Source organism: Hylobates moloch, unplaced genomic scaffold (assembly GCF_009828535.3).
Source record: "Hylobates moloch isolate HMO894 unplaced genomic scaffold, HMol_V3 SCAFFOLD_5, whole genome shotgun sequence".
NCBI classification, from domain to species: domain Eukaryota; kingdom Metazoa; phylum Chordata; class Mammalia; order Primates; family Hylobatidae; genus Hylobates; species Hylobates moloch.
This window is the reverse complement of record NW_026652280.1, coordinates 54,480,444-54,503,813: the sequence shown is the minus strand read 5'-3', so window position 1 is coordinate 54,503,813 and position 23,370 is coordinate 54,480,444. Positions and strand designations below refer to the sequence as shown.

Here is a 23,370-nt window from a genome sequence, read left to right as displayed (position 1 = left end):
TAATGACCTGTCTTGTTATCGACAGGCTTAAATTAGAGGTCAGATACAGGAACAGGTGGTTATAAGGAAGGTATATAATTGTTTTGAATTTACTTTGTATTGAAAACACATTGAGCTTGCTATACCATGCTTGAGTATGCTACTTTGTCTTCATTCTAAGATGGTATCTTCCCCATCTTAAAAAGAATTGTAAAGGGACACATATACCACATGAGACTGTACTGCAGTAAATATATACTGTACTGCAGTAAAATGTAGTCAATGGGTGAACGTGGGCAAGTGTACAGAAACTGTAGAAAGAATTCTTCCGAGATATATAATGGCATTGTTTATGTAAACAGCCAAGTATTTCCAGAAGTGTTCATTCTTTCAGTGACTTATCAAGACCATCCATGTACCATCAATGAACAAAGATGTTACGTTTTAGTGGCAATCAACCAATGCTGCTTTAGGGATATTTGCAATCTAATAATGTTTAAAGGTACTCAAATATTAAACTCTGGAAATCAGTATTTGGGGAATGGAAGAAACTATATACTTTGAAAGAACTACAGAGCCATCATCCTCAATTTGTTGGTCTAGACTCAATGGCAGGTGAATCAACTACACCTGTAAGTAATACCGCAGGGAAAGAAAAAATTGGTTTCAGAGCTGGGGGTTGGGGGTGGTACTTAGCAGCATCTGGTCCAGCATCTTATTTTATAGATGAGAAAATTAAGTCCCAGAGGGTTGAAGCCAACACTCAAGGTCTTAGAGTTAGTCCCACGGCTGGGCCAGCTGTACAGATAAAGGACACTCATTGCCATAGCCCAAACCTTCTATCTGGAGACACAAGGTGCTCTAAGACACAGAGGAAGGGCCCTTCACCTTATGTGAGAGGCTTTGTTCTTGGAGGAGTTACACATGCCTGGTGTGGGAGAGATGAGGAGGCAGAGGTGAAAAGGGAGAATGGCCCCTGAAGTAGAGGGAAGAGCAGCAGAAAAGCTGAGAACCCAGGGGGCAGAGGGCAGAGGGCAGAGGGCAGGAACTGTGTAGGAGCTGAAGCATCTGGTGGAGCTGCAGATATGTCTGGCTGTGCAGGGAGGTAGGGAGTCAGTTCAAAAAGGGCCTATTTTCACTACATTTTGCTATTTTCTGCAATATCAAACGAGCTGGAAAAGCCCATGGCAGTTACCATGCACCAAGAATACCCAGTTTGGCTTTAGTCTAATGTGAGTCTTCAGAAGCCTGAGCAAAGACTAATTATTTAAATAATGCTAAGTCCTAGTTGCTAACATGGAACAATTCCTAGTATTTTGACAAACATTTTGGAGATATAAAACAAGCCCTTTAGTCCACCAGCTTCCAAAGGACAAATTCTACTGTGACGTCATACATGGGAAATGTTAACATCGTGGCAATCCCATTTTCCATTAAGAACTTAAAAACAGTAGTAAAATTTTAGTTGCAAGCTGACTCCTATCTGTTGTGCATACCTGACAAGCTTGAAAATTTCCCTCTTTGCAACTGACAATAGCGTGCACTATCTACTACATTGAGAGTGGGGGAAAAAGGTGCCGAATGGGAAGAACACGCTAAAAAGAGCAAAATGGCCACTGGGAAATATATTAAAGAGTACGACGTTTATTTTTAAAAGAAAACAATGAATTGAGCTGTCTGTTTCCATGCAAGAAGCCAGCAGAAAATTTAAATCAAACTATATAAAGCCAGCACCAGTGAGAGGGAGAGTGTAAAGATTTCACTCAAGATTCTGGAATTGCAGGATTCCAGCATACTGTGGGACAGAAGGCTTTGATAGGCAATACTGTCTAATAAGATATTCAGGGATTAAGTCAGTGCTTCACAGACAGATGTGTCCATGTGCCAGTTGTTGCTAAGCTTTAATTTTTTCCCCTGTAATGTTTAATTTATCACACTGGCGCTTTCTAAACTAGAACATCTGTAAACAAGGTTAAGAATGACCTCCTTCCAATTTTACATCCATGAACAGTGCCCCTTCTTCGTGCTCTAATTTTAGATACCTTAAAGATAAATAAATCTTTGGAAGGAAGAAAAAAGAAGGCTTGTCTGACACTGTAATGTGTTCATCTTGGGCGAATACAAATTTCCTCTCTGCCAGCTCTCGGTGCACACAACCAACTCTTGCTGCTGAAGCTATATTCAAGCATCCCCTTCCCAGTCAAACGCAATTAAACAAACTTCTGCTAAATATTTAACAGCCTTGTGTAGTAATTAGCGGCAAATAATGGAAGCTTAAATTGATAATTGCTCAGAAATGTCCTCTTACAAACATTGCAAAATTCCAACTCCTCCCTTTTCTCTTAGATTTTGAATCCCGGAAGGTTTTTGAAGAGAATTTAGTTAGCGAAATTAACTATAATCATATCACTTGGCCAAGATCTCAGAGTTAAGTTTGGCTGTTTTGCAGTCAGCTGCAAGATTCCACTGGCATCATTTACTTCACTTCCGTGTTTGAAATCTATTGAAATTTAGTTATACACTGAAAGATGGTGGAGCAGGGCATTGATTTAAAAACTGACTGGCAGGCTTAGGATTTAAACTCTGGTCCACCAGATTCAAAAGGTCATCTGATTAGAATGGGAGAAGCACAGGGCGTTGTAATTTATATTCAAAGGGTAACCTTTGTAGGAAGAAGGAGGGAGCCAAGACTCTTTCTACTTTTCCACTTGATAGGAACACGGATTCCCTTCAACCAAATTCCAATAATTATGAAAAATAGTTTATTGAACTTGGGCAAAAAGCAAAAGAAATGCCACTTCCTTGTAGTGTATTATTTCTTTTATTAAAAACACTGCCACACTCCCTAGGAGGTAAACTCACATTAAGAGTAAGTCAAACATGTTATAAATCATTAAGAATAACAGAAAAACATCTTTCCCCACCATAAGAGAAAAAAAAAAAAAAAAGCTTGTCTACTATTGCATATGCTTTGGTAAAGATACATAAAAATAAAACTGTGAAAGGACAATGTATTAATTTAGATAAACTGTGTTAATTATGAGCCACCTCCTGAGAGGTGTGTGTGCGTGCGTGCGTGTGGGTGCATGTGTGTGTGCGTGTCTGTGCGCGTGTGTATGTGTTTGTGTGTGTGCATGTGTGCACGCGCGCGTGTGTGTAGGTGCGTGTGTGCACGCGCACGGGAATACACATGTGCGCATGTCCATTTCCATGCCTAAGCGAGTGTTGCGCATGGCAAAAAAAAAAGTTACATACGTGCATTGCTTCTACAGGTAAAATTCCTGGTGTTTGCCTTTGATCTTTCTGTCTCTCTGGGGACTTATTCCTGCTGGAGAATGCAATTAGAAGGAGCCCCAAGTAACTCTTGTTTGAAGATCTAAGCAAGCCCTTTAAAAATGCAAGTATTTCACAGGCCCAATTCTGTTTGGTTATCCCCTACTTTAAATAAAAATCCCGAGTTTGGAGAAGAGAAAACATTTCATACTCAAGTTTGGTGCTTTTTCCTTTTTGCCTGTGTGCTTGCTTTACTTTCTCTTTTCCCTGTATGTTATTGTGTATTGTTGAAAGTTTCAGGTCTCTTTCTTTAACGATCCCTCCCCACCCCCTAAAATCATCCCAGTTTATTAGCAAGTTCATACAGGCACAAAGAAGTCAGGAATGGTTGGGTGCATTTCCTATTCTCTATTAAACCTGTTCTTAAGATGTATTTTTATTCTTTCTTGTCCACGATTTCCCATTCTTATACTCTTCAAGATCTTAAAATGGCAGAGCTGCCCCCACTCTCTGCCCTGCCAAGAAGAGCTTCTATTTGCTTCAGACCCACACGTGAAGTTCCCATTCTCCTCTCACTTCCTGGGCACCTTTTCTGGCTTTACTTCTAGGGTCTCTGTGGGACAGTTTCCTCGTCCCTTATGGTGCACAGAGCTACTGGAAAGAGAACCCTTTAATTCCTCCACACAGAGATGTGCTGTAGCTATGGTGAGAGTAATCTATAACCCTCACATCCTTAAATAATTTGCTACTCCAAGTTAATTTTAATTCATTACAATAAAGCAATATAATTTAAAAAATCTCTTTAAAATGAAGTATTTAACATGATCCTGAAAGAAAGACAGTCTTGACTAACAGAGGGCCAGGCGGCAGGCATGGTGCAAACTCATGCAAATTCAAAGGTGAGCCGTAAACAAGAACACACAGCAACACTGCCATGCATAAAGGGCCAGGCAACGGGAGGCCTCATTCTAATCAGTCCTCAAAGGAACCTGCCACATACAGAAGTGGCACTTATTCTAATTTAAAGCCCTCATGCTTGCTTCAGTGTTGCAAAATTTATAAAAGAATAACTTCATTAAACCGCCTGGCACTTCAAACACAAATGCAAACCAGCCACAACACAGAAGGAGCTGGACAAGAGGAAGAGAAATATTCCCAGAGAGTTGTTAGCTCAGATATTAAAATAGAGTCTGCATTGTGGTGCTTCTCTTTCCGTGCAACTTTCCTTCACCAATGACTCCTGCCACCGGGCTCTTTACTTCTGTCACGAGTCCCGTTGCTCCTGTGAGTCTGCTTAATAACACTGAAAATCATTCAAAGCGGTTTGGCGAGCCCAGTCACATGCAGAAATACATCTGGCAGTACATAAATGAACGCTATTCAATGTTCCTTGCCTGGTCTGCAGAGGAGATTGATTCTGAACACACCACTATTACAGTTCCCATTTACTTGGGTATATATTTCAGACTCACCTAAGTTGTTGAAAAACTAATGGAAGAAAAAATTTCTTCTCCTTAACCCTGGCACTCAAGAAAGAAAACAATAATAAGGGTTAAGTGGAAACAGTCTACTGAATCCACGCACGGTGCAGGAGAAAAGTTATTGTCGCATCCTAAAACATATGCTTTAAAGGAAACTTCTTTTTCTCCCCTGAATCAGAGTCATAGAAACGCTACAGAAAAATTACTTCAGGATAGATTCCTAAGCTACAATGCAGTGTGTGTCAGAACACACATCATTTCATGCTGAACTGTCAGCATATTTCTCAAAATCAATTTTTTTTGGAATGCAATGAAACGACAAATCTGGAAGCCTGTATAAAAACTCCAAGTCTCTGAGAAAGTATGTGTCACCCACAAGTTAAACTAAGCATCATGATCTTGAGAGATCCCAGTAATGAACCACTCCTTTCCTGCTCAGTGTTTCTCATCACCTTAGTGGGCACAAATCTGTGCTAAGATTTTGCTTCAGAGAACACAGTGAGTGTTCAAAAACCTTGAAAATGGTAATCTGTGGATGAATAAGAGGAAATGGCCTTAGGGTAAGTAAAAGGTGAATCTCTCCAAGGGTTATAAAAGAAAAAGACTGTTTATCCCAGTTGTTTTTCAGAATTTCGGAGTGGGATTCTTGCTGCTGGTTTGAAGAAAGAGCTATTTATAGGGTGCTCAGACCAGGCTGACCGGAGACCAGTTCCACGCAATGGATGTGAAACTTAAAGTTGTCACCAAAAATTGCAGGATGATAGGAGTCATATTCTTCTTAGGGTAAACAAATATTGAAATGAATTATCTCTTATCTTTATGCAATTGTTTTATAGTGCTGGAAGCTTTTTATATCCAAATAATGCAATATATTGGTGAAGGTAAGTTTGTATTCTTTTTTCTCTCCATGAATATGATCGGGCTAATCAGATGGAATGAATGAGCCAATTCACTTACAGGCAGCCTTTATTATATAATAAAATATGGATTATTGATCTTGTGGAGTTGGCAATGCATGATGCAAATTCAGTGAAGGAAACCTCCAAAATTGGAATTTGAGGCTATTTGTATTGACGCTTGAATCTACTTGGAACTATTTTCACTTTTGAAAAACCATCAAAATAAAACAACACTAAAACTAATTAAATCCAGTGTTCCAAAAAGGACAAAGAAAAGTTGACACAGAGGCCTGGGATGGAAGGCTGGGATGGCCCCCTTATAGGGTATAATCCCTTGTTCTATTCCAACAGAAGGAGAAGAAACAGGCAGGCTCTTTGGGCCTGTCTGTGGAGTAGTGAGTACAAACTTATTGGCTAGACCCAAATGTACTGCCTAGGCAACCTGCTACAAATCCAACCCAGCCCTGTAATAAGAGTCAGTGTATTGTTGTGGCTCTCGCACTTGTGAGGCAGACTTGTTTAAAATACAACACTGGGCTGTCCTAGCAAAATCCTTTCATCTCTTATCTCTTAAAAAATGCAATAATCAGCCCTCGTTAGGAGGCAGCTCTGAATACAAGGGTCACATGGCAGGAAAGCCTACACAGCAAACACTGAGGGGACGAAAGAACGTGAGCTATGATATTCAACGTGTATTTACACACCTCCGTTCTGCCTTCCCGTTCCCCTTATAAATCTGCCCCAAGATACGATGGCATGCTGATTGCTATTTGTGCTCTGCTACAAAGTCGAGGCCAGACTGTCTCCTGTATTCCTTATAAACTTCTCCCAGCTCTTCCCTACAGAGCAAGCACGCCCTTCCTTTTGACAGAGTTCACGATCTCTCTACCTTTTTATGGGCCACATCCGCGTGCCCCCCACATAGCAGCACAACACAAACATGTGCCTTTCTCCTCTCTTTTAAGAGTAAAAACAGGCCCTGTGTTTTGGTAGGCATCCCTCCAAAGCATAGGTGAACGTCCATGCGTTATGTTTCTGAAAACGACGCCAATGAAAGGGAGGAATGAGAGATGCTAAACAATGCCGCACCAAAGTTGCAGACTGTTCGGCTACAGTCCAGAAAATGAATCCAATTTTTCATTCTGTCATTATAAATATTTCATTGCAAATGGTACTGATTTTCTGCAACTGTGGTTAAGCAGAGGGCCTCTGTGTGAATATTTAAGAAAAAAAAAAAGGAGGAAGACAACGAAGAAGAGGGAGGGGGGAATTAAAGGTTAGCAACCAATTAATTTCTCACTTGAAATGTAAAAGATTCTGGGAGAAATTCAACAGTGATGTAGTGTGTGACTCAAAGAAGAAGAAAAAAAAAACATTTACTCTGCTCTTCTTCTGACAGTTTCTCATAAAATATCTGCAGTCCATCTATCTTTTAGTACTCCGGGCTCCTCTGGAGAGCAGAAAATGGTGGTTTAAAGCTCACTTCAGTGCCAGTCTGCGGGAGATTGCTTTCCACAGGACCCCCGCTGATGGAGGCCTAGGGGAAGAGGCCCAGGAGTTATTCAATCAGCCTGAGACTCTGGGGCGGCTGGGGGTCCTTTGAGGGCTGATTATAAAGCTGCCCTCCTGTTGCCTGCCTCGGAACAGAACGAAATGAGCAGCCTCTTGCTGCGCAGATTCTGCAAGAAGGAATTTCACCTGTCATGGAGTTTGTCAGAATTTCAGGATTTATCTTGGTGCAAAATTAATAAAATACCAACCAGGATTTCAGGCTGACTACTCAGCTGTGTCATCTCAAAGTGATCTTTCACCCAAGAAAACCTGGACAGTGAACACGGCCATTCTTGCCCTACTTTTCCTTTGGAGGATGAACGAGACGATGTGACAAATGCCACCCAAACGTCAGAATGAGACCGTGAGCCAACTACACGCGAGGCGGAATTACGCGTGGGTGCTGCTGTCTTAATGCACGACCTCTCACCCCGCCGCAGCAGTTCTAAAGCCTCTTTGGAATAAGTGGATTCTAAGGCATAAAAAGGCCATTTCTGCAGCTTATAACACAGTAGGTCCCCTATGGCATCACATCTGTTAAATGCATACACTGGTATTTCAGACCCGGATTTGATTTATCTTTTAAAAGGAGTACTAACAATGGAGTATGGCAAGAACACATACTATGAAACGTTGCAAATTAATCTTGGGTCAGCTATGAACAAGGTGCAGTTTCATCCTTTGTTTCAGCACACGCCCTCTGCATGTCCCATCACCTTCTGGGCTCCCAGCAAAAATGTGGGAGTGCAGAGGGCGGGGGAGGTGGGAGAGTGGGAACAAACCACCTATTTCTGTGACCCTCTGACCATCTTGGCTTCTTTCACTTTAGACTGTGGCTTGCATCGCACAAATCACCACTGCTCTTTTAAGTGAAGTTCTGTACAGGGGTTTGATCATTTTGAACTGAGACTTGGGTAGCTCCAAGGCAATTAGTTCTGGTCCTCAGAGTGGGTGGCATCGCATGGCAGATGGGGCCAGCGTGTGGGGTCTGGATTGGCGCTCATGCCACTGGCTGGCCCAGGCCAATGGACAGAGTGGGCAAGCAGTTCTCAGGACCTTGGTCTCACTCAAGTTCGACTTCCAGGACACTGAACTCAGGTTCAGCACAGGGTTGGTTAGTTTGGGTTGTGATGCACACCTTGTTTTGTGTCTCTGGCCTCCATCCACGCTCAGGCCATGGGTACCTCTTACTAATCGATGATAGCAGCACAGCCTCGGCTCTCAGAGTCAGCGACGGGTTTAAGGCATTGCTGCTTCTCTGTCTAATTTCTAATCGACATTTTCTAAATGAGACATTAAACAATGCTGTAATAACATTCTCCCCAGCTCTTCCCCTAGTTAAATGACAATTCTGCTTTGGAGAACCACTTTTACAATTCAGTAGCAGTCTGACTATACTAACACCAAGAGATCTCAGGAAAAAGGAGAGAGAGAGAGAGAGTGAAAGAGAGGAGAGAGCTAGAAGTGAGTGCACAGATGGTGGGGGGGACGCAGGGTGCTCTCAGCAGGCTTCAGTGGAGATGCATTAACTCCACAGAGGGATAAGGGCTTCCCACCAGTACTGTCATGAATTATAACTGAGTATGGGAGTGAAGTCTTGGTGCCTGTCTCACAGCAAATATACTGTTCCATTTTCCTGCACAATCACCTTTCACCCTTATAAACTCAAAGCACAGCAAAGCACACTGCTGATATTTAATGGTATCACAGTAGCCTTTTATATGTCTAGAAGGCACACAAGCTTAGCAGATGTGCCCAGTGGTGTAAGTCAGACAATTATAAAATTAAGTTTTGGCAATGTGGAAAAGGAAGTCTTTTATGGGCGCTTTGGGTTTCCAATGAAGGATGGTCTTCTGCCAGCCAGGAGCTGCCATCAAGGCAGGGGCAGGTATCACGCAGGAAAGAAGCTGCCCTCCCAGACATGGAGGGGCCCAAGGAAAAAGCCCCACTTTTGCAAACTTGGCCCTCCTATGGGAAAGCAGTTCTTGGCCAGTTAGTTTCCACCCACTCATTCAATGAAGTTATCAATGAAGGAGACCTGTTATTTTAGGCAGTTTAAAATTTCACCACTATTAAAGGACTCGTTTACCCTGCCTTTCACTCCCGTTTAAAGCCTCGGAGTTGCTGTTCTAAATGACAGCACCGCAAGCACAGCTTTTAAGCACTATTCATCTCGCCGCCACATCTCAGGCTTTTACAGAACACTACTCTCTCTCCAATAAGGGGAACTTACTCCTTCATAGCTGCAGGGCAGAGCCTGTTCCAAGCTGTAGATTCGCTGCAAATATAACAATAAAGGATACAAATGTGAATTCCTCTTAAAATACACGTTTGGCTCTGAAGCTGCCTGGCCTTAGCAAACTCAATCAAGAGCAGCCTATCAATCTTTCTCCAAATGCACAGCAGCAGCTCATTTCACCCGGCTGTCCGAGGGATCGCCACATTGATGGATCAGGAAGACGCTGGAACGGATTCTTTGCTCATTTCAGGAGATTTATAGTGGAAGCCCATGATTACTATCTTTCTTACCCTAATTGTCACAACAGCTGGATATGGAAGTGGTGTTTCCCAATAGTTAGAGGAAAGTTTGTAAACATAAAGGGTCTGTTCTTGCCACTTTGTCTCTGCTAATGTGAGGAAACTGATCCACGTGTGGTGCAAACATCTAAAATAGAAACGTGGCAATTCCATGAGCCTCTCTAGATTGCAGAATGTTTTGGAAAATTTGGATTTCCGGATTTCTCCAAAGGATCCGACTACAAAGGCGCTGAGACAGAGCTCTGTCTTTACAAGACAGTCACACATGCAGTCTCTCCTTCCTAATGGAGGCAGATCTTCCAGTGCTATGGTAGCAGGCTGTCTTGGCGACGTGGAAGATGGCAGGGCCAGCAGAGAGCAGCCAAAGCAGAATGTGGCAGAGGTGATGAACATTTCCAGGGGGTGGGAGGGAGGGGGCTGCAGAACTGGCCACAGTGCTCTTCAGTACACCCTGGCTGGATGCTCCATAAAGCTGCACTGATGGCAGTTCGGAGATGGCCATCTGTCGTCAACTCTGGGCCAGACAAAAAAATAATGTAATGGCAGCTCGCTAACAACAGGGCTGTTGGAGGAGGGAACGAGTCCTAGAACGAAGAGGTGGTGCTCCCTCTTTTAATAGCGAAAACCAGCCATCAATATGAACATCAAGAAATTAATGGATGGAGAATTTTTAAAAACTGAGCTGGGGTGCTGTAGAAACAATTCAAATGCAAATAAAGTGGTTTCAGCTTATTGCAATTACCTCTGTTCCCTTACTTCAGTCATATTAACCACCTGATTCTTGAAAATTTGACTACCAGGACACATGGTGAAGCAGGAAGCGCCAAATTTAGAAAAAGGTGAGCCCAGGTTGTGCCTCCAAGCATGCACACACAGATTAGGCATTTATTGTACAAAATAGGTAATTGAAAATGCATTTACTCATTTAGTCCAAATGAGTTCATTGTGATAATCATGCTTATCTTTCTGTATGCTTGCTTAATTTCTAGATGCAATTTTATTAAAAAGCCAAATAAAACTATCTTACCGTTAGACGCATTATGAATGCTATACAACTGCAACCTCCCTCCTTTGCTTAAGAAAAACTCTAGTCTTTTTGCTACTGCATAGATGATGGGTGGTTGGAAGGGAGAGAGAGGAGAATAACAAACTGAGGTTAGCTTAGCCATGTCCTGTTTGTGTCCTATGTGATTAACTTTCTGCCTTCAATGGTAAGGCCAATCAATCCTGATTGAATTATCCAATATTAACAGCTGAAAGTGATCAAAACTAATGGTGAAAACATAGCACCAATCAATAAATCAATGCAAATGATTCGGTTCCTGGAGATCCGATCAAATAAAAGAGATAGATCAATTTAACCACTGAGCAAATTAAGTGGAAGTTGCTGTAGCACCAATTTACTTCCAAAGCCCTGCAGGCCCACAAAGCAAAGAAATGAGGTGATGTATAAAATGGACCAGTTCCAGAACCACGTGCTCATTTGACACAATTTGTACTCCTGTGAATTTTGAAATCTTTGTGATGTGCTTAAGGACTGCGATTTCAGCCACAAGAACAAGAGATACACAGGGGCACGGTGGATTTAAGAAATGTAAAGAGCAAAGGAATGAGGCCCAGACCATCCAAGAAGAGGTGGGAATTACAATCCCCCACACTGACTTTCCTCCGAACTGATCAGTATAGGACCCGGATATGCCAGATCTAGATGTGGTGATGAGCAAATATTTCCAACCTAGGGGTCCCAGCAGAAGAACACATGATAAGAGGCAAGACATAACAGGGTTTTGAGTTTTATAGTTTGTGTGGGGATAATAAAAGAAATTTTGGCCTGGTGTGGTGGCTCACACCTGTAATCCTAGCACTTTGGGAGGCCAAGGCGGGTGGATTGCCTGAGCTCAGGAGTTTGAGACCAGCCTGGGCAACATGGTGAAACCCCATCTCTACTAAAATACACACAAAAAAGTTAGCTGGGTGTGGCAGCATGAACCTGTAATCCCAGTTACTTGGGGGCCTAAGGCAGGAGAATTGCTTGAACCCAGGAGGCAGAGGTTGCAGTGAGCCAAGATGGTGCCATTGCACTCTAGCCTGGGCAACCGAGCAAGACTCCGTCTCAAAAAAAAAAAAAAAATTTAAGCTCTGTAGGAAATAAAAAGTAAGCCCTTGGAAAATACAAAAAGTGAGAAAATGGGGATGAGGGTTACTTCCTCTGGATATGCTGTGAATACACACCCTTTCATTCCTCTTGTTTGCAAAAGAGGATTTCAGCCTCGCTTGGAGGAAAATATGAAAAAACAAACTAAAACTTTTTTCCAAACTACACTCAGATTCTACCTTGTCTTTCCTGGAGGGGTAAAATAAAACTGTTTGTCTTAGCCACACCTCTGTAATTGGATGAAAGACAGTGGAGTGTATTAGTTTGGAATACATTTCTGAAAGCAAGTATACACGTTTAGTTTTCTAGTTAGAGGTTAAAAATCAAAACAAAGCCCAAGACTCCTAATCACTTGAAAAAGATAAATGTTTAAAAATAAGAATTTTTACCTGGAAACTGATTAACATGAAACTATGTCCAGGTATGACTCATTGCAAAATTATTCCCGTAAGTTAGAACAGAGAACTCAGGAAACTTCTGATATGTCTGAGGTATAGATTTTATTTTCAAATAATGATGAATCTGGATTTTGTTCACTTAGGTCAGCATTAGGAAAGCAGCAAGAAGGTTACAGAGCCAATGTTCAGTGAGTGTCTATCATGTTCTCTGAATTCCATAACCATCCATCCAAACCAGCAGGGGTGCCTCCCACCCAATTCTCCCAGCTGGAGAAGAAACACCTTTTCTGGGAAGATTTATAACCATTGATTACATATTACCGCATATAGTAGCTATTTCTTTGCCTATCTTCTCTTTCCTAGTAGATTGTAAATATATGTCTAATTATTTTAAGTATGTCATGAAGTGTTTGGCATCATGGTGAATTTAAAAAGATGGAATTATATATATATATATATATATATATTTTTTTTTTTTTTTTCTTGAGACAAGGTCTCTCTCTCTCTCTCTCTCTCTGTCGCCCAGGCTGGAGTGCAGTGGTGCGATCATGGCTCACTGCAGCCTCAACCTCCCCAGGTTCAGGTGATCCTCCCACCTCAGCCTCCTGAGTACCTGGGACCACAGGCACCTCAACCTGGGTAATTTTTTTTTTTTTGTAGAGACGAGGCTTTCACCATGTTGTCCAGGCTAGTCTCAATCTCTTGGGCTCAAGTGATATGCCTGCCTCAGCCTCTCAAACTGTTGGGATTACAGGCATGAGCCACTGTGCCTGGCCTATAACTATTTTTAATAGGTATATTTTCTTAATAATGGCATGAGGACTATAGCAGTATGTAATATAGCAGTTGTAATTCTGTCTATTAACAAGGACTCCTAAATGCCTCATCACATATTATTTAATAATGTGAGACAGATTTTGTGTTATACTCACTGAGAAGCTAGTTTAGGACCAGTAGCTAAGTTAGCAAGTGACCACTCAATGGCGACAATTTAATGCTGTATTGTTGTCTTATATGTCCCATCCCATATGCAGTAATTCATTTTTCCTTCAGCAATATGACCATAACACTCAAGCACCAGTTAAACTGTGGCGTGAAAAATATGCATCAAAATCAGGTGATTTGGTGGAAAAGTGATTTGAGAAGAAAATCAAACAGCTATAGTGACAATTACACATTTAAACCTTAGTGATTTCTGGAAGTCTCAGTATATCCCTCAAATGTCAAATTACTACTGTACTTTGAATATAGGAAACACTGCACTCATGAGTTAATGAAGGGAAGGGCTGGGTATTAAGATAATCTTTGATTCAAAAGGAATTGAAATACTAGAATTTCAGAGCCTAAAGTTCAACTAGACCAATTTCTTCTACACGTACTGCAGGAATTCCCTCAATCTTCATTAAATTTATAACAAGAGGCCTGACAGAACTTTCTATGTGGACACTTCGGGAGAGAGGATGATTTGATCATTGCCATTCAATAGTAGCTTTTCTGGAGGCACCAATTAAACAGCAATTAGTGTACTGAAAGAATGTGGCCTATTCAACAGGATTTTTACAAACACCACTTGCTCACACCTGCATAAACCACTTTGGATACAAATATGCATTGTAGGATATTATTCTTGGACCATACCATCCTCTCTCAAAGCAGCTTCCTTAGGTTCTGCTGAAAAATCTTGAGGTCTATTAGGAAAACATGTGAAACATTGAACACATTCATTCACTTAAAAAATAATAAAATGTTCATTGAGTTGAAATAATGGACTCTTATTCCAAAGCACATCTCCTCTCCTGGCAGCATGCTAGGTGGCCTTTGAAGTGTATTAGAATTTCTTGCAAAAATGGAGGGAAACTCTACCAAAAGAGAAAGGTTATATCTTGCTACAAATTATTATATTTTTATGTGTATATACATAACTACAATATGATATAATTTTATATTATACACATTATATAAAATTCCAGTCCAGATATATATCTGGACTGGAATGTAGAACATTTGGTCAGCAAGGTTTATGGGTTGTGTGATGAACATAACTTCTACACTGGCAAAAAGTGTGACTTAGATTAAACGTTTCATAGAAATAAGGGCTTCATCTGGCCTAAATCTAAAAGGACTTGTGGTTTGTCATGCTCAAAGGATGGTGCCTGAATGCTTGATCTCCTGAACAGTGTATAGTGAAGAATTACCTACATTCTGACTGGCTTTGTAGGCAATGCAAATGAAGGTAACACACCACTATATATATGCGTATATACATAGTATATGTACACACATAGTATATATACACACGTATACATACTTATACATCCCCATATACATATATGTGTGTGTGTGTGTGTATACATATATGGTGGCAAGTAATTTTCATTAACATTCCCTCATATATATATAGTTGAAAATATGAAGCATTTTTTGTGGATAGAAGTGCTTTGTTAGGTATAGAATGTATATATATACATTCTATATAGTGCTTTGTTAGGTATAGAATGTGTGTGTGTATATATATACACACATTCTATACCTAACAAAGCACTTCTATCCACAAAAAATGCTTCGTATTTTCAACTGGGTATAAAGCAAAAGAAATGCAAATTATGTATTATGGTCATGAAATCATTTATGTACATTTAAAAGATATCCATAGTGATGCTGATGGTCAATTCCAGAATGCTTATCCTAAACTTAACCTATTATTCTCACCTTGATAGAAAAGCCAAATAAATTGTATGCTTTAAAATCTCTAATAGGATTGCAGTTCTTAGACATTTAGTTTTATAGTCTCTTGTGAAAAGTCCTTCTTATTCTGAACTTTGGTGGCGTAAAAAAGTAGATGAGTTCAAGTGGTTTAAAATTTACATTTATTTTGCACACCAAGGCATGAACTACAGTGGGCTGATAAAATGGCTTCATCTTTCTACTCTGTGGTTATTTTGGTTATAGGTCCTATTTTCTATTGTCACCTGAATTTTAGAAATTTTTTTTCACTTGTCCTAGGAAAATAACGAAACTGTTTCATGGTTTTTGTACAGTTACCATCCCATTTTCTATACAGCAAATAAAATAAATCAATATTTTAAAATTACATTAATTCCATCCTCTAAGCACTGGTGTAAATGCAATTTGGGTAATGAAAGCAAATGCACAGGACCATGAATGCCAAAAGTTAAAATATAAAAATAAAAACACTTTCAAAACTAGAAAAAGTCAAGTTAACTCTGATCATTTTTCTTAATGTGTTGAAACTAAAGCCACTGATATTGAGGATTTCAGAAAATAGACCCACATAGAGATTCCGATAACTATGAATTATAGCTTTGTGAAATATTGACTGTGTAGTCAATATCTCATCTCAGATTCATAATAATTATCACATACTCACCATAAATACTGTTCTTATCTAAGGAATGATTCACATATTAAACCTGAGTATTCACATCAAGAGCAAATATATATAATTTCGAGTTATGGGATTAGAAATATAAGGCTCATAGTTTTGGATTACAGAGTAAGTCTCTGTTTGGCCCAGATCACAATTTGAATGAGTGAGTCAGAAATGTTTTGGTAGATGTTTGACTAAAAAGGTCACAAAAACTCAAAAAGAGTTGCGTGTTCTGCACTAAAATTTCTATGCCAGTGGTTCTCAAAGGGCGGCCCAGGGACTTCTGTGGTCTCCTAAACACTTATGAGAGGTCTGTAAGGTCAAACTATTTTCACAATAATATTAGACATTATTTGCCCTTTACACTCTCATTATCTCAAGAGGATGCAGTGAAGTTTTCTAGAGGCTACCTGATATGTGATGACATCATCTCTCTGACAGCTAATAGAATATGTGCTTGTATTCTTGTATTTAATAGATTTCTCAGTTTTGATTTTTAAGATGGAAAATGATAGTAACTCACATAAACCAAAGCCTTTTGTGGTCCTCAATAATTTCTAAGAATGTAAAGGCATCCTGAGACCAAGGAGTTTGTGATTGGTCTATACTAATAGCAGAAAAGAGTGAATACTATATGTTCCACATAGAATAAAACCTGAAAATACATCATCATAAAGGAAACCTGGAATCTTGAAGGATGTGATTAATTGCTTAATTTTGTCTGCTCTACAATGGGTCAGAGGCCACCGCTGCCATAGTGCTGAGTTCTTTTAATGAAAGACATTGAAGGTACCGCCAGGTGAGAATCTACTAATACAGTACAAAAGTGGAAGTTTGTTGCAAACATTTTTGTTTTCAAGAACACTAGGTAGGAATCAGTCTCTAAAGAAACTCTACAGCTTTGATTTTAAATGATTACTTAATTCTGCCTCACAGTTTACATACTAATCAACAGTATCACTAGGTGTTTTGGCCATAGCCTTTATAGATTCACAAAACCAAAATGACTTATGCTTTGATACCTATGCGATAAAAATGTAGTATTTTTTCAAACAGAAATTTAGATTATTTTAATAAGATGTATTTTTAAACAATAGTCTAACTTGGCCTATCTTCTATATTCAATTCATGAACAGATGTGACAGAATAGCATTTTTAGAAGTGATACAAGGTAAGATAGTAACTTTAATTTGGATCCACTGACACATTATGACAACTAAATGGGCTCACCCATTCTTTCTTATATTTTGTATTTCATCTCCTTAACTTACTATTTGTTCACTTTTAGAATGATAACTGAGAAGATAAACTGCAAATTCCTTATTTGGACACATAACTCACATAAATCTCGTTTCATCAGAGCCCAAGGAAGCACAAAGTTGCCCCAGGACCCAATGTGGGATGGAAGACTGAGGAGTGGGTGGGCTACAAGTCCCTCAGTCTTGCCTCTCCCAGGTCAACCAGATCAGCTCTTTCATTTGGTTCAGGGATTCACTGTGAAAATTAACTGCGACCCTCATTTTAGGCTAAATACCTGTGTTGTTAATAATAATACTCATAATAACAGAATAATTTTCTTTTCTTTTTTTTCGAGACGGAGTCTCGCTCTGTTACCCAGGCTGGAGTGCAGTGGTGTGATCTCGGCTCACTGCAAGCTCCGCCTCCCAGGTTCATGCCATTCTCCTGTCTCAGCCTCCCGAGTAGCTGGGACTACAGCCACCCGCTACCACGCCTGGCTAATTTGTTTTTTGTATTTTTAGTAGAGATGGGGTTTCACTGTGTTAGCCAGGATGGTCTCGATCTCCTGACCTTGTGATCCTCCTGCCTCGGCCTCCCAAAGTGCTGGGATTACAGGCGTGAGCCACTGCGCCCGGCCAACAGAATAATTTTCAGTTCGACTCTATTCTCCTCCACGGGAACCAACAAGATTGAACAAAAAGCATGTTACTCTCAGATCATTTCATCAGAAAAATAAGGATAAGACATTATACCCATTTTCAAGGTGAAGTAACATTAAAAAATAAGTTATTTTCCTTTATACTACATGATACTTCTGGAATAGAATCTAGGTCTCTGACTCATTTTTTTTAAACTACCAGTCTATAGCTAAGAAAAATAAGAATAACCAAATCTTCCTATGTCTGTATCTTATATCCATACCCATCATTTCATTTTCACTGTATAACAGCCCTGTAAGTGTGATGATTGTTTATTTCTTCATATCTGAGGTTCAGAGGACTTATAGACCAAGGTTAGTCACACATTAATCAAGTGGACCACTCAAGGCTAGATTCAATGTCTTTGGGTGCAAAATTGTCAACTATAAGGCTTTGGTTAAGTAATAGTTATTCTATTCCATTAAATGGAAGATATACATACTGGACAAGAGTATGATTTCTTTCTTTTCTTCCCTCTCCCTTCCAATTTTAAGCCCCTCAGGACAACAATAACCTGGACATCCACCCAGCTTAGAGCCCAGTGGGAATACAACATGAATAAAACAGGATTTGGGAGAATGAGTCATGACAAGCGAGGTGAATGATCCCACAGTCCAATAAACCTGACCCCTAAGTCTATCGCACTGGGTCAGAAGGTCCAATTATAGGTCTGTTCTAGTTCTTTTTATGATTGACAGCAGCCAGAGGCAAAATTACTTTGGTGTCTATTAATCCAGGCTCTAATTTTCCCTTTGCCCCAATACACACAAAGCATTATGGTGGCCCAGGGTGAGTGATACTGTGAATCCAGATTTAAAATGCCCCTGTTTCCTATAAGAATAGCAACTGAGTTCAATCCCAGTCCTCCTCATGAGGACATTACCTGCAGCTCTGTTTGGAAGAAAAACTTCTGTGGACATTGTGTACAGTCATAGATCTTGTCTTCTTGTCCATGGGCAGAGAAAATATGCTGCTGCAACTTGTTTGCTTGAACAAATACTGAAATGATAAAAGAATGGTGAACTTGGGTTATTTTGTTTCCGAAATGCCCTCAGTCGATGACTCTGCATGAACAGACAGCAGGCCGGACCGCACGCCTCCCAGGTGTGACTTACTGCTCAAGACCTGGGGAGAGCTGAGTCACATTTTCTCATGGTTGGGTCTCTGGCTTTTGTTAAGATACACTCTACGGAGCACCTAATTCAACCCAAACAGCTCCAAAGTAAAGGTTTATGGAGGCCCTGCTCTCTATAAATCTTTAAAAAATAAAGCCGAAAACTGTCAAATGCATAGCTCTGTCTCAACAGAAATGGCTCCTATTTCTCAGCAACCCACAGGTTAAGAAATCATAGATGCCAAAACCCTGTTTATTGTGTTTGCCTAAAGTTATAGCTAGCAAACAGTTCTCTATTTAAATGTGTTAATGCTAAAAATCATATCCCACAGCTACTCTGGGGCACTGTCTATAAACGTGAAACAGAACGGCAGGTAAATTCTCTTTGGATACTTTAAGATCAACTCAGCCTACACACTGAATGCAAGGGTTTCAATAATATAAACATGTTCAATTTTAATGACTACAAAACAAGGCCCTAAGACTGTGTAACAGTTTACCTAGGAGACACACTATTAATAATTAAATTGTATATGCCAGAGGCAGTGTTTGGGTTGGCAGAACTGACTTCTGATGGATGCCTGGTGCATTGTGACCTAAAAAAGTTTGCATCTACAATATTAATCTGTATAGGCAGGGAAAGGATTTATTAAAGATGTTGGCATTTGACTTTGACTCCACTCTAATCATTAAAATTATTCTAATTGCCAGCCAACCTAAAATATTAGAATATTGTTCTTGTGAGTCATACATTTTAATCACATTTCTCATTACCTTAAAAAACTGCTCAGATTTCCTTTCCCACCTAACACACTTTATATTGGAAGGGTTTTAAAAAAATTGTTATTTCTAAATTACTTCAAGATACACTAAAACAATTCACGTCTGTCTGCACAGAAAATGCAGACTGTGCACGATTAATGCATTTTTGTCTCTTTATCTGTATCAACAAGAAGTAATGAGGTTTTTACACAGATTTGCAGCTAATCTGCATATAACTCAATACATTTTACGAGGCTTCTGGCTACAACATGAAAGACCTATTTTATTAGGGGTCTCAATCGTGAGGTGACCTATGACCCAGTCCTCCTTTATGAAGACTTATGAGCTTTTATAAAGAACCTAGACTCTTGACTCGTTGTATCTTAAGATATATACTACTGATGTATTTTTTTTTTTTTTTTTTTTTTTTTTGAGACGGAGTCTTGCTCTATCACCCAGGCTGGAGTGCAGTGGCGCGATCTCGGCTCACTGCAAGCTCCGCCTCCCGGGTTCACGCCATTCTCCTGCCTCAGCCTCTCCGAGTAGCTGGGACTACAGGCGCCCGCCACCACGCCCGGCTAATTTTTTGGTATTTTTAGTAGAGACGGGGTTTCACCGTGGTCTCGATCTCCTGACCTCGTGATCCGCCCGCCTCGGCCTCCCAAAGTGCTGGGATTACAAGCGTGAGCCACCGCGCCCGGCCAGCAGTATATATTTTTAAGTATAAACCCGGAGGAATAAAAAGAGTTCCAAAAGAAGGATGGAGAGTGGCTGATGGAATTATTGAATGAAGGAGCCAAACAGGCAACTGTTGAAGGCAGAGCCATCAACGTACTCAGGTAGTAATTGTGTTAGCTGTGCAATGAACATGGCCCCTCTTTATCACAGAACAGAAATCTATAGGCTGAGTTCAGTGAAGGTAAATAATCAATGCTTGGAATTTTGCTCTGCAAACAAAGAAGTCGATTTTGAGAGAAGGATATATTCCCCCTCCTCCAACAAATAAAAAGGCAACATAGCTTGAGGGGCTTAACCACTGAGTCCAGAACACATGCTAAATAATCACAAAGGACTTTCCAAAATAACTTTGTCATTGTTAGGGGAATACCAGAAATATGTGTGATCATATTTCAACCTCCATGGGCTTCAAATGAGAGTTTCAGATTTACTTTTTTCTTTCTGCTAAAATCTGTAATGCTATCATATCTGTCAAAAAATTTCTTCTTAAAAGTGTAAATGTAGATCAACTTCCACTCTACAAATCCAATTTCAGAGGCAATAAATGCCTCATCTAATCTGTTTTCTATGTCAGAGAATTTGGGGTGAGTTTTAATACTATCTTTGTATTTCTGGTGGAGAATGTTATGAAATTCTCCATGTTTAAGTAGCAGACATGCGCTGACAACATGGCTGCACTTTTACTTGAACATCTTGTGATTAAAAAGCAGCTCTGTGCAGGCAGCCTTACCCTTGGTAACCTCTAACATCGAGAGAAAAAAAAAAAGTGAACACGACATGTATGTAGTTTTCCAAATGGAAAAGTGCAAACTTCTGAGAGAACTTGAAATGCCATTTGTTCATCCTGACAGTTAACCTTCCTGTGCATGTGAGCCTTTAAGTAGGCTGCAATCAATAATGCTAATAAAGCAGAAATCAAACATCTTCCCCCGAAATTGAACTGAAGTCATATTTGTGAAAGGCCATAGCAGTGGGAAATAATGCTTTGGTAGGAAAGACATGATGTGGCCATCAACCTCTCCTGTGTCTTCCTGAAATAATCTTCCCACCTGTAAAGCAGACTGGACACTTGAAGGTGCCTCCCATCCCTTCGAAGCTGTGCTCTATCAGGTGGCACTGGAGCTTGGCAGGAGAGTCAAAGGTCTGGCTGCAGAGTTTGCATTCATGGTTCAGTCCTTCATCTGTCAAGGAAAATACGTGAAGAGAAATGGTGAAAACCTGTCATATCTTTAATACACTAGAGAGTTATCTTTAATTGCATATATTAAACTATTTCCATCACCTAATATACATATGAAGTAGTATATATGGTTTCTGGTTATTTCACTTTATTCATGAGTTTATATCAATTTAAAACAGTTCTGGAATTTAAAATCCAAAGATAATCAGAAGTCAGATTTTATCTTAGGGCTAATGCATTTTATTAAACTTTTATAATATAATTGGTATATCAATAATGAGGCATTTCCTTTCATCTAATTACCATGATTTTCTGGGGTCTGTATTTCCAAAGTCCTAAAATAAAAAAGTGTGGACAGCTTCTTCCACAGTGTTTCTCCTCTGGCTTATCTAGAAGGTCCTGGAAGTGTCTATTTCTAACCATAGGTCTTCAGTGGTATTCAGTTGATACAAACTATCTTTTTCTATTTCGAAGAATTTCTGGCAACTTTGAAGTATCATCAATAGGACAGTCTCTTACAAATGCCCTTTTCTCTGCTTCGCACCTCCAGTCTCCCATATTCTTCCTAGTTCATCTCTCCCTTAACTCTGGAAGACAGTTTCAATTTTACCCCCAGAACCAGACTCTGCCTCTGTTTCTCCAAAGCACTTTTGTGACCTCCAGGCTCACTTGACTAGCCCTGAATTTTTCTTGGATATCTTAAGAACGAGAGGGCAGAAAAATATTTTGATGTCATAATATTGCTATATAAAGTGGAGAGTTTGTGTTATACACAGACACTATTACTTTAAACATTTATGGATTTTAAACATTTAAAATTAAAATTTAAAACAAGTTTAAAATGTAAGGATTATCCTAACTTATTTCATTGTTCAATTGTAAGATATAAAAAACCAGGGGCACTAGAGCTAGCAGCCTAGCTAACACTGATTTAGTGTTTGCTGTGTTTCAGAACTGCTCAGAGAGACGAATTCATTTAATTGCACTAAAACCCTATGAGAAAAACTACTATTAGTCTCATTTTACAGATGAGAAAAATGAGGTGCAGAGAGTTTAAGCAACTTTACTCTGAGTCACAAGGACTCATAATTGGAAGAGCCAGAACTTGAACGCAGGCAGTCTAGATTCAAACCTGGGTACTCTGGCCTCAGGGGCAATATCTTAATAGATAGGGTGGGGCACACACCCACTACTTCCAAGACTACTTACTTTTAAAGGGTAGAGGCTGCACTTTAATCTGGCTTGTTATCACATTATACTTTTATATTCTCCTATAAGCAATGATTAAAAAATGCTACTAAGATATTCTAGGTCTAGGGAATGAAAGACACTGTCACACTATAAGGGTAACAAGCCTACACTGCAGTTATTTTCTTTCATTCAAAGACAACATGCATGTGTAAGTCCTTTGCCAGCTGATATTACTGGCAATACCAAGTCCCAATTACAAAGTGAGTAATTATTAGCTAACTAGGAGTAAAATCACTCTATTTGTATTCCTAATCTTTCTTCCCATACAAGTATGAGTCTTTAGAAGCAGAGGACTGGAATTTGTAAAAAGAGAAGCAAAGCACTAATTAAGCCACCCAGTACTGTCTACATTTCACAAGAGATAAAAACCTACTCTGTATCTGGGTGGCACAGTAAATTCCTTGATTATAATTATGTAAGAGGGAGTTTAATTGTGCATACTGACATGACAAGGGGTTATACAAAAAGCTTTAGGGATTATATAAGATCAAGGGTTTTTTCATCGTTTCTTTCTTTTTTTTTAAATCCTGAAGTCACCAAAAAATTTCCAGATTTTAGACATTAAGAAATATAAAAAACACTATTTATTGTAAGAAATTGGATTGGCAAGTTCATCTTCAGAAATACTTGCTAACTTTAAAAGTTCTCTATTTCCTTAATGCTACATACCTTTATTTTGAATAGTAAGAAGGTTACTAAGGGTTTTCATCTCCTTTTAAAATTATG

The 23,370-nt window shown here is 39.7% G+C and overlaps 1 protein-coding gene across 5 annotated transcripts in view; it reads right to left on the bottom strand.

The window, feature by feature from the left end:
* The window catches only part of ZNF521 (zinc finger protein 521), a 290,644-nt gene that overhangs the window by 9,210 nt on the left and 258,064 nt on the right, over positions 1-23,370 (bottom strand). For all 5 annotated transcript variants that reach the window (XM_032152612.2, XM_032152610.2, XM_058438547.1 and 2 more), the window contains 2 exons: positions 21,263-21,394; positions 18,483-18,598 (listed from right to left, as the gene is read on the bottom strand). In XM_032152612.2, the coding sequence (XP_032008503.1) occupies positions 18,483-18,598; positions 21,263-21,394 (248 nt within the window). The remainder of the gene's footprint in view (positions 1-18,482; positions 18,599-21,262; positions 21,395-23,370) is intronic.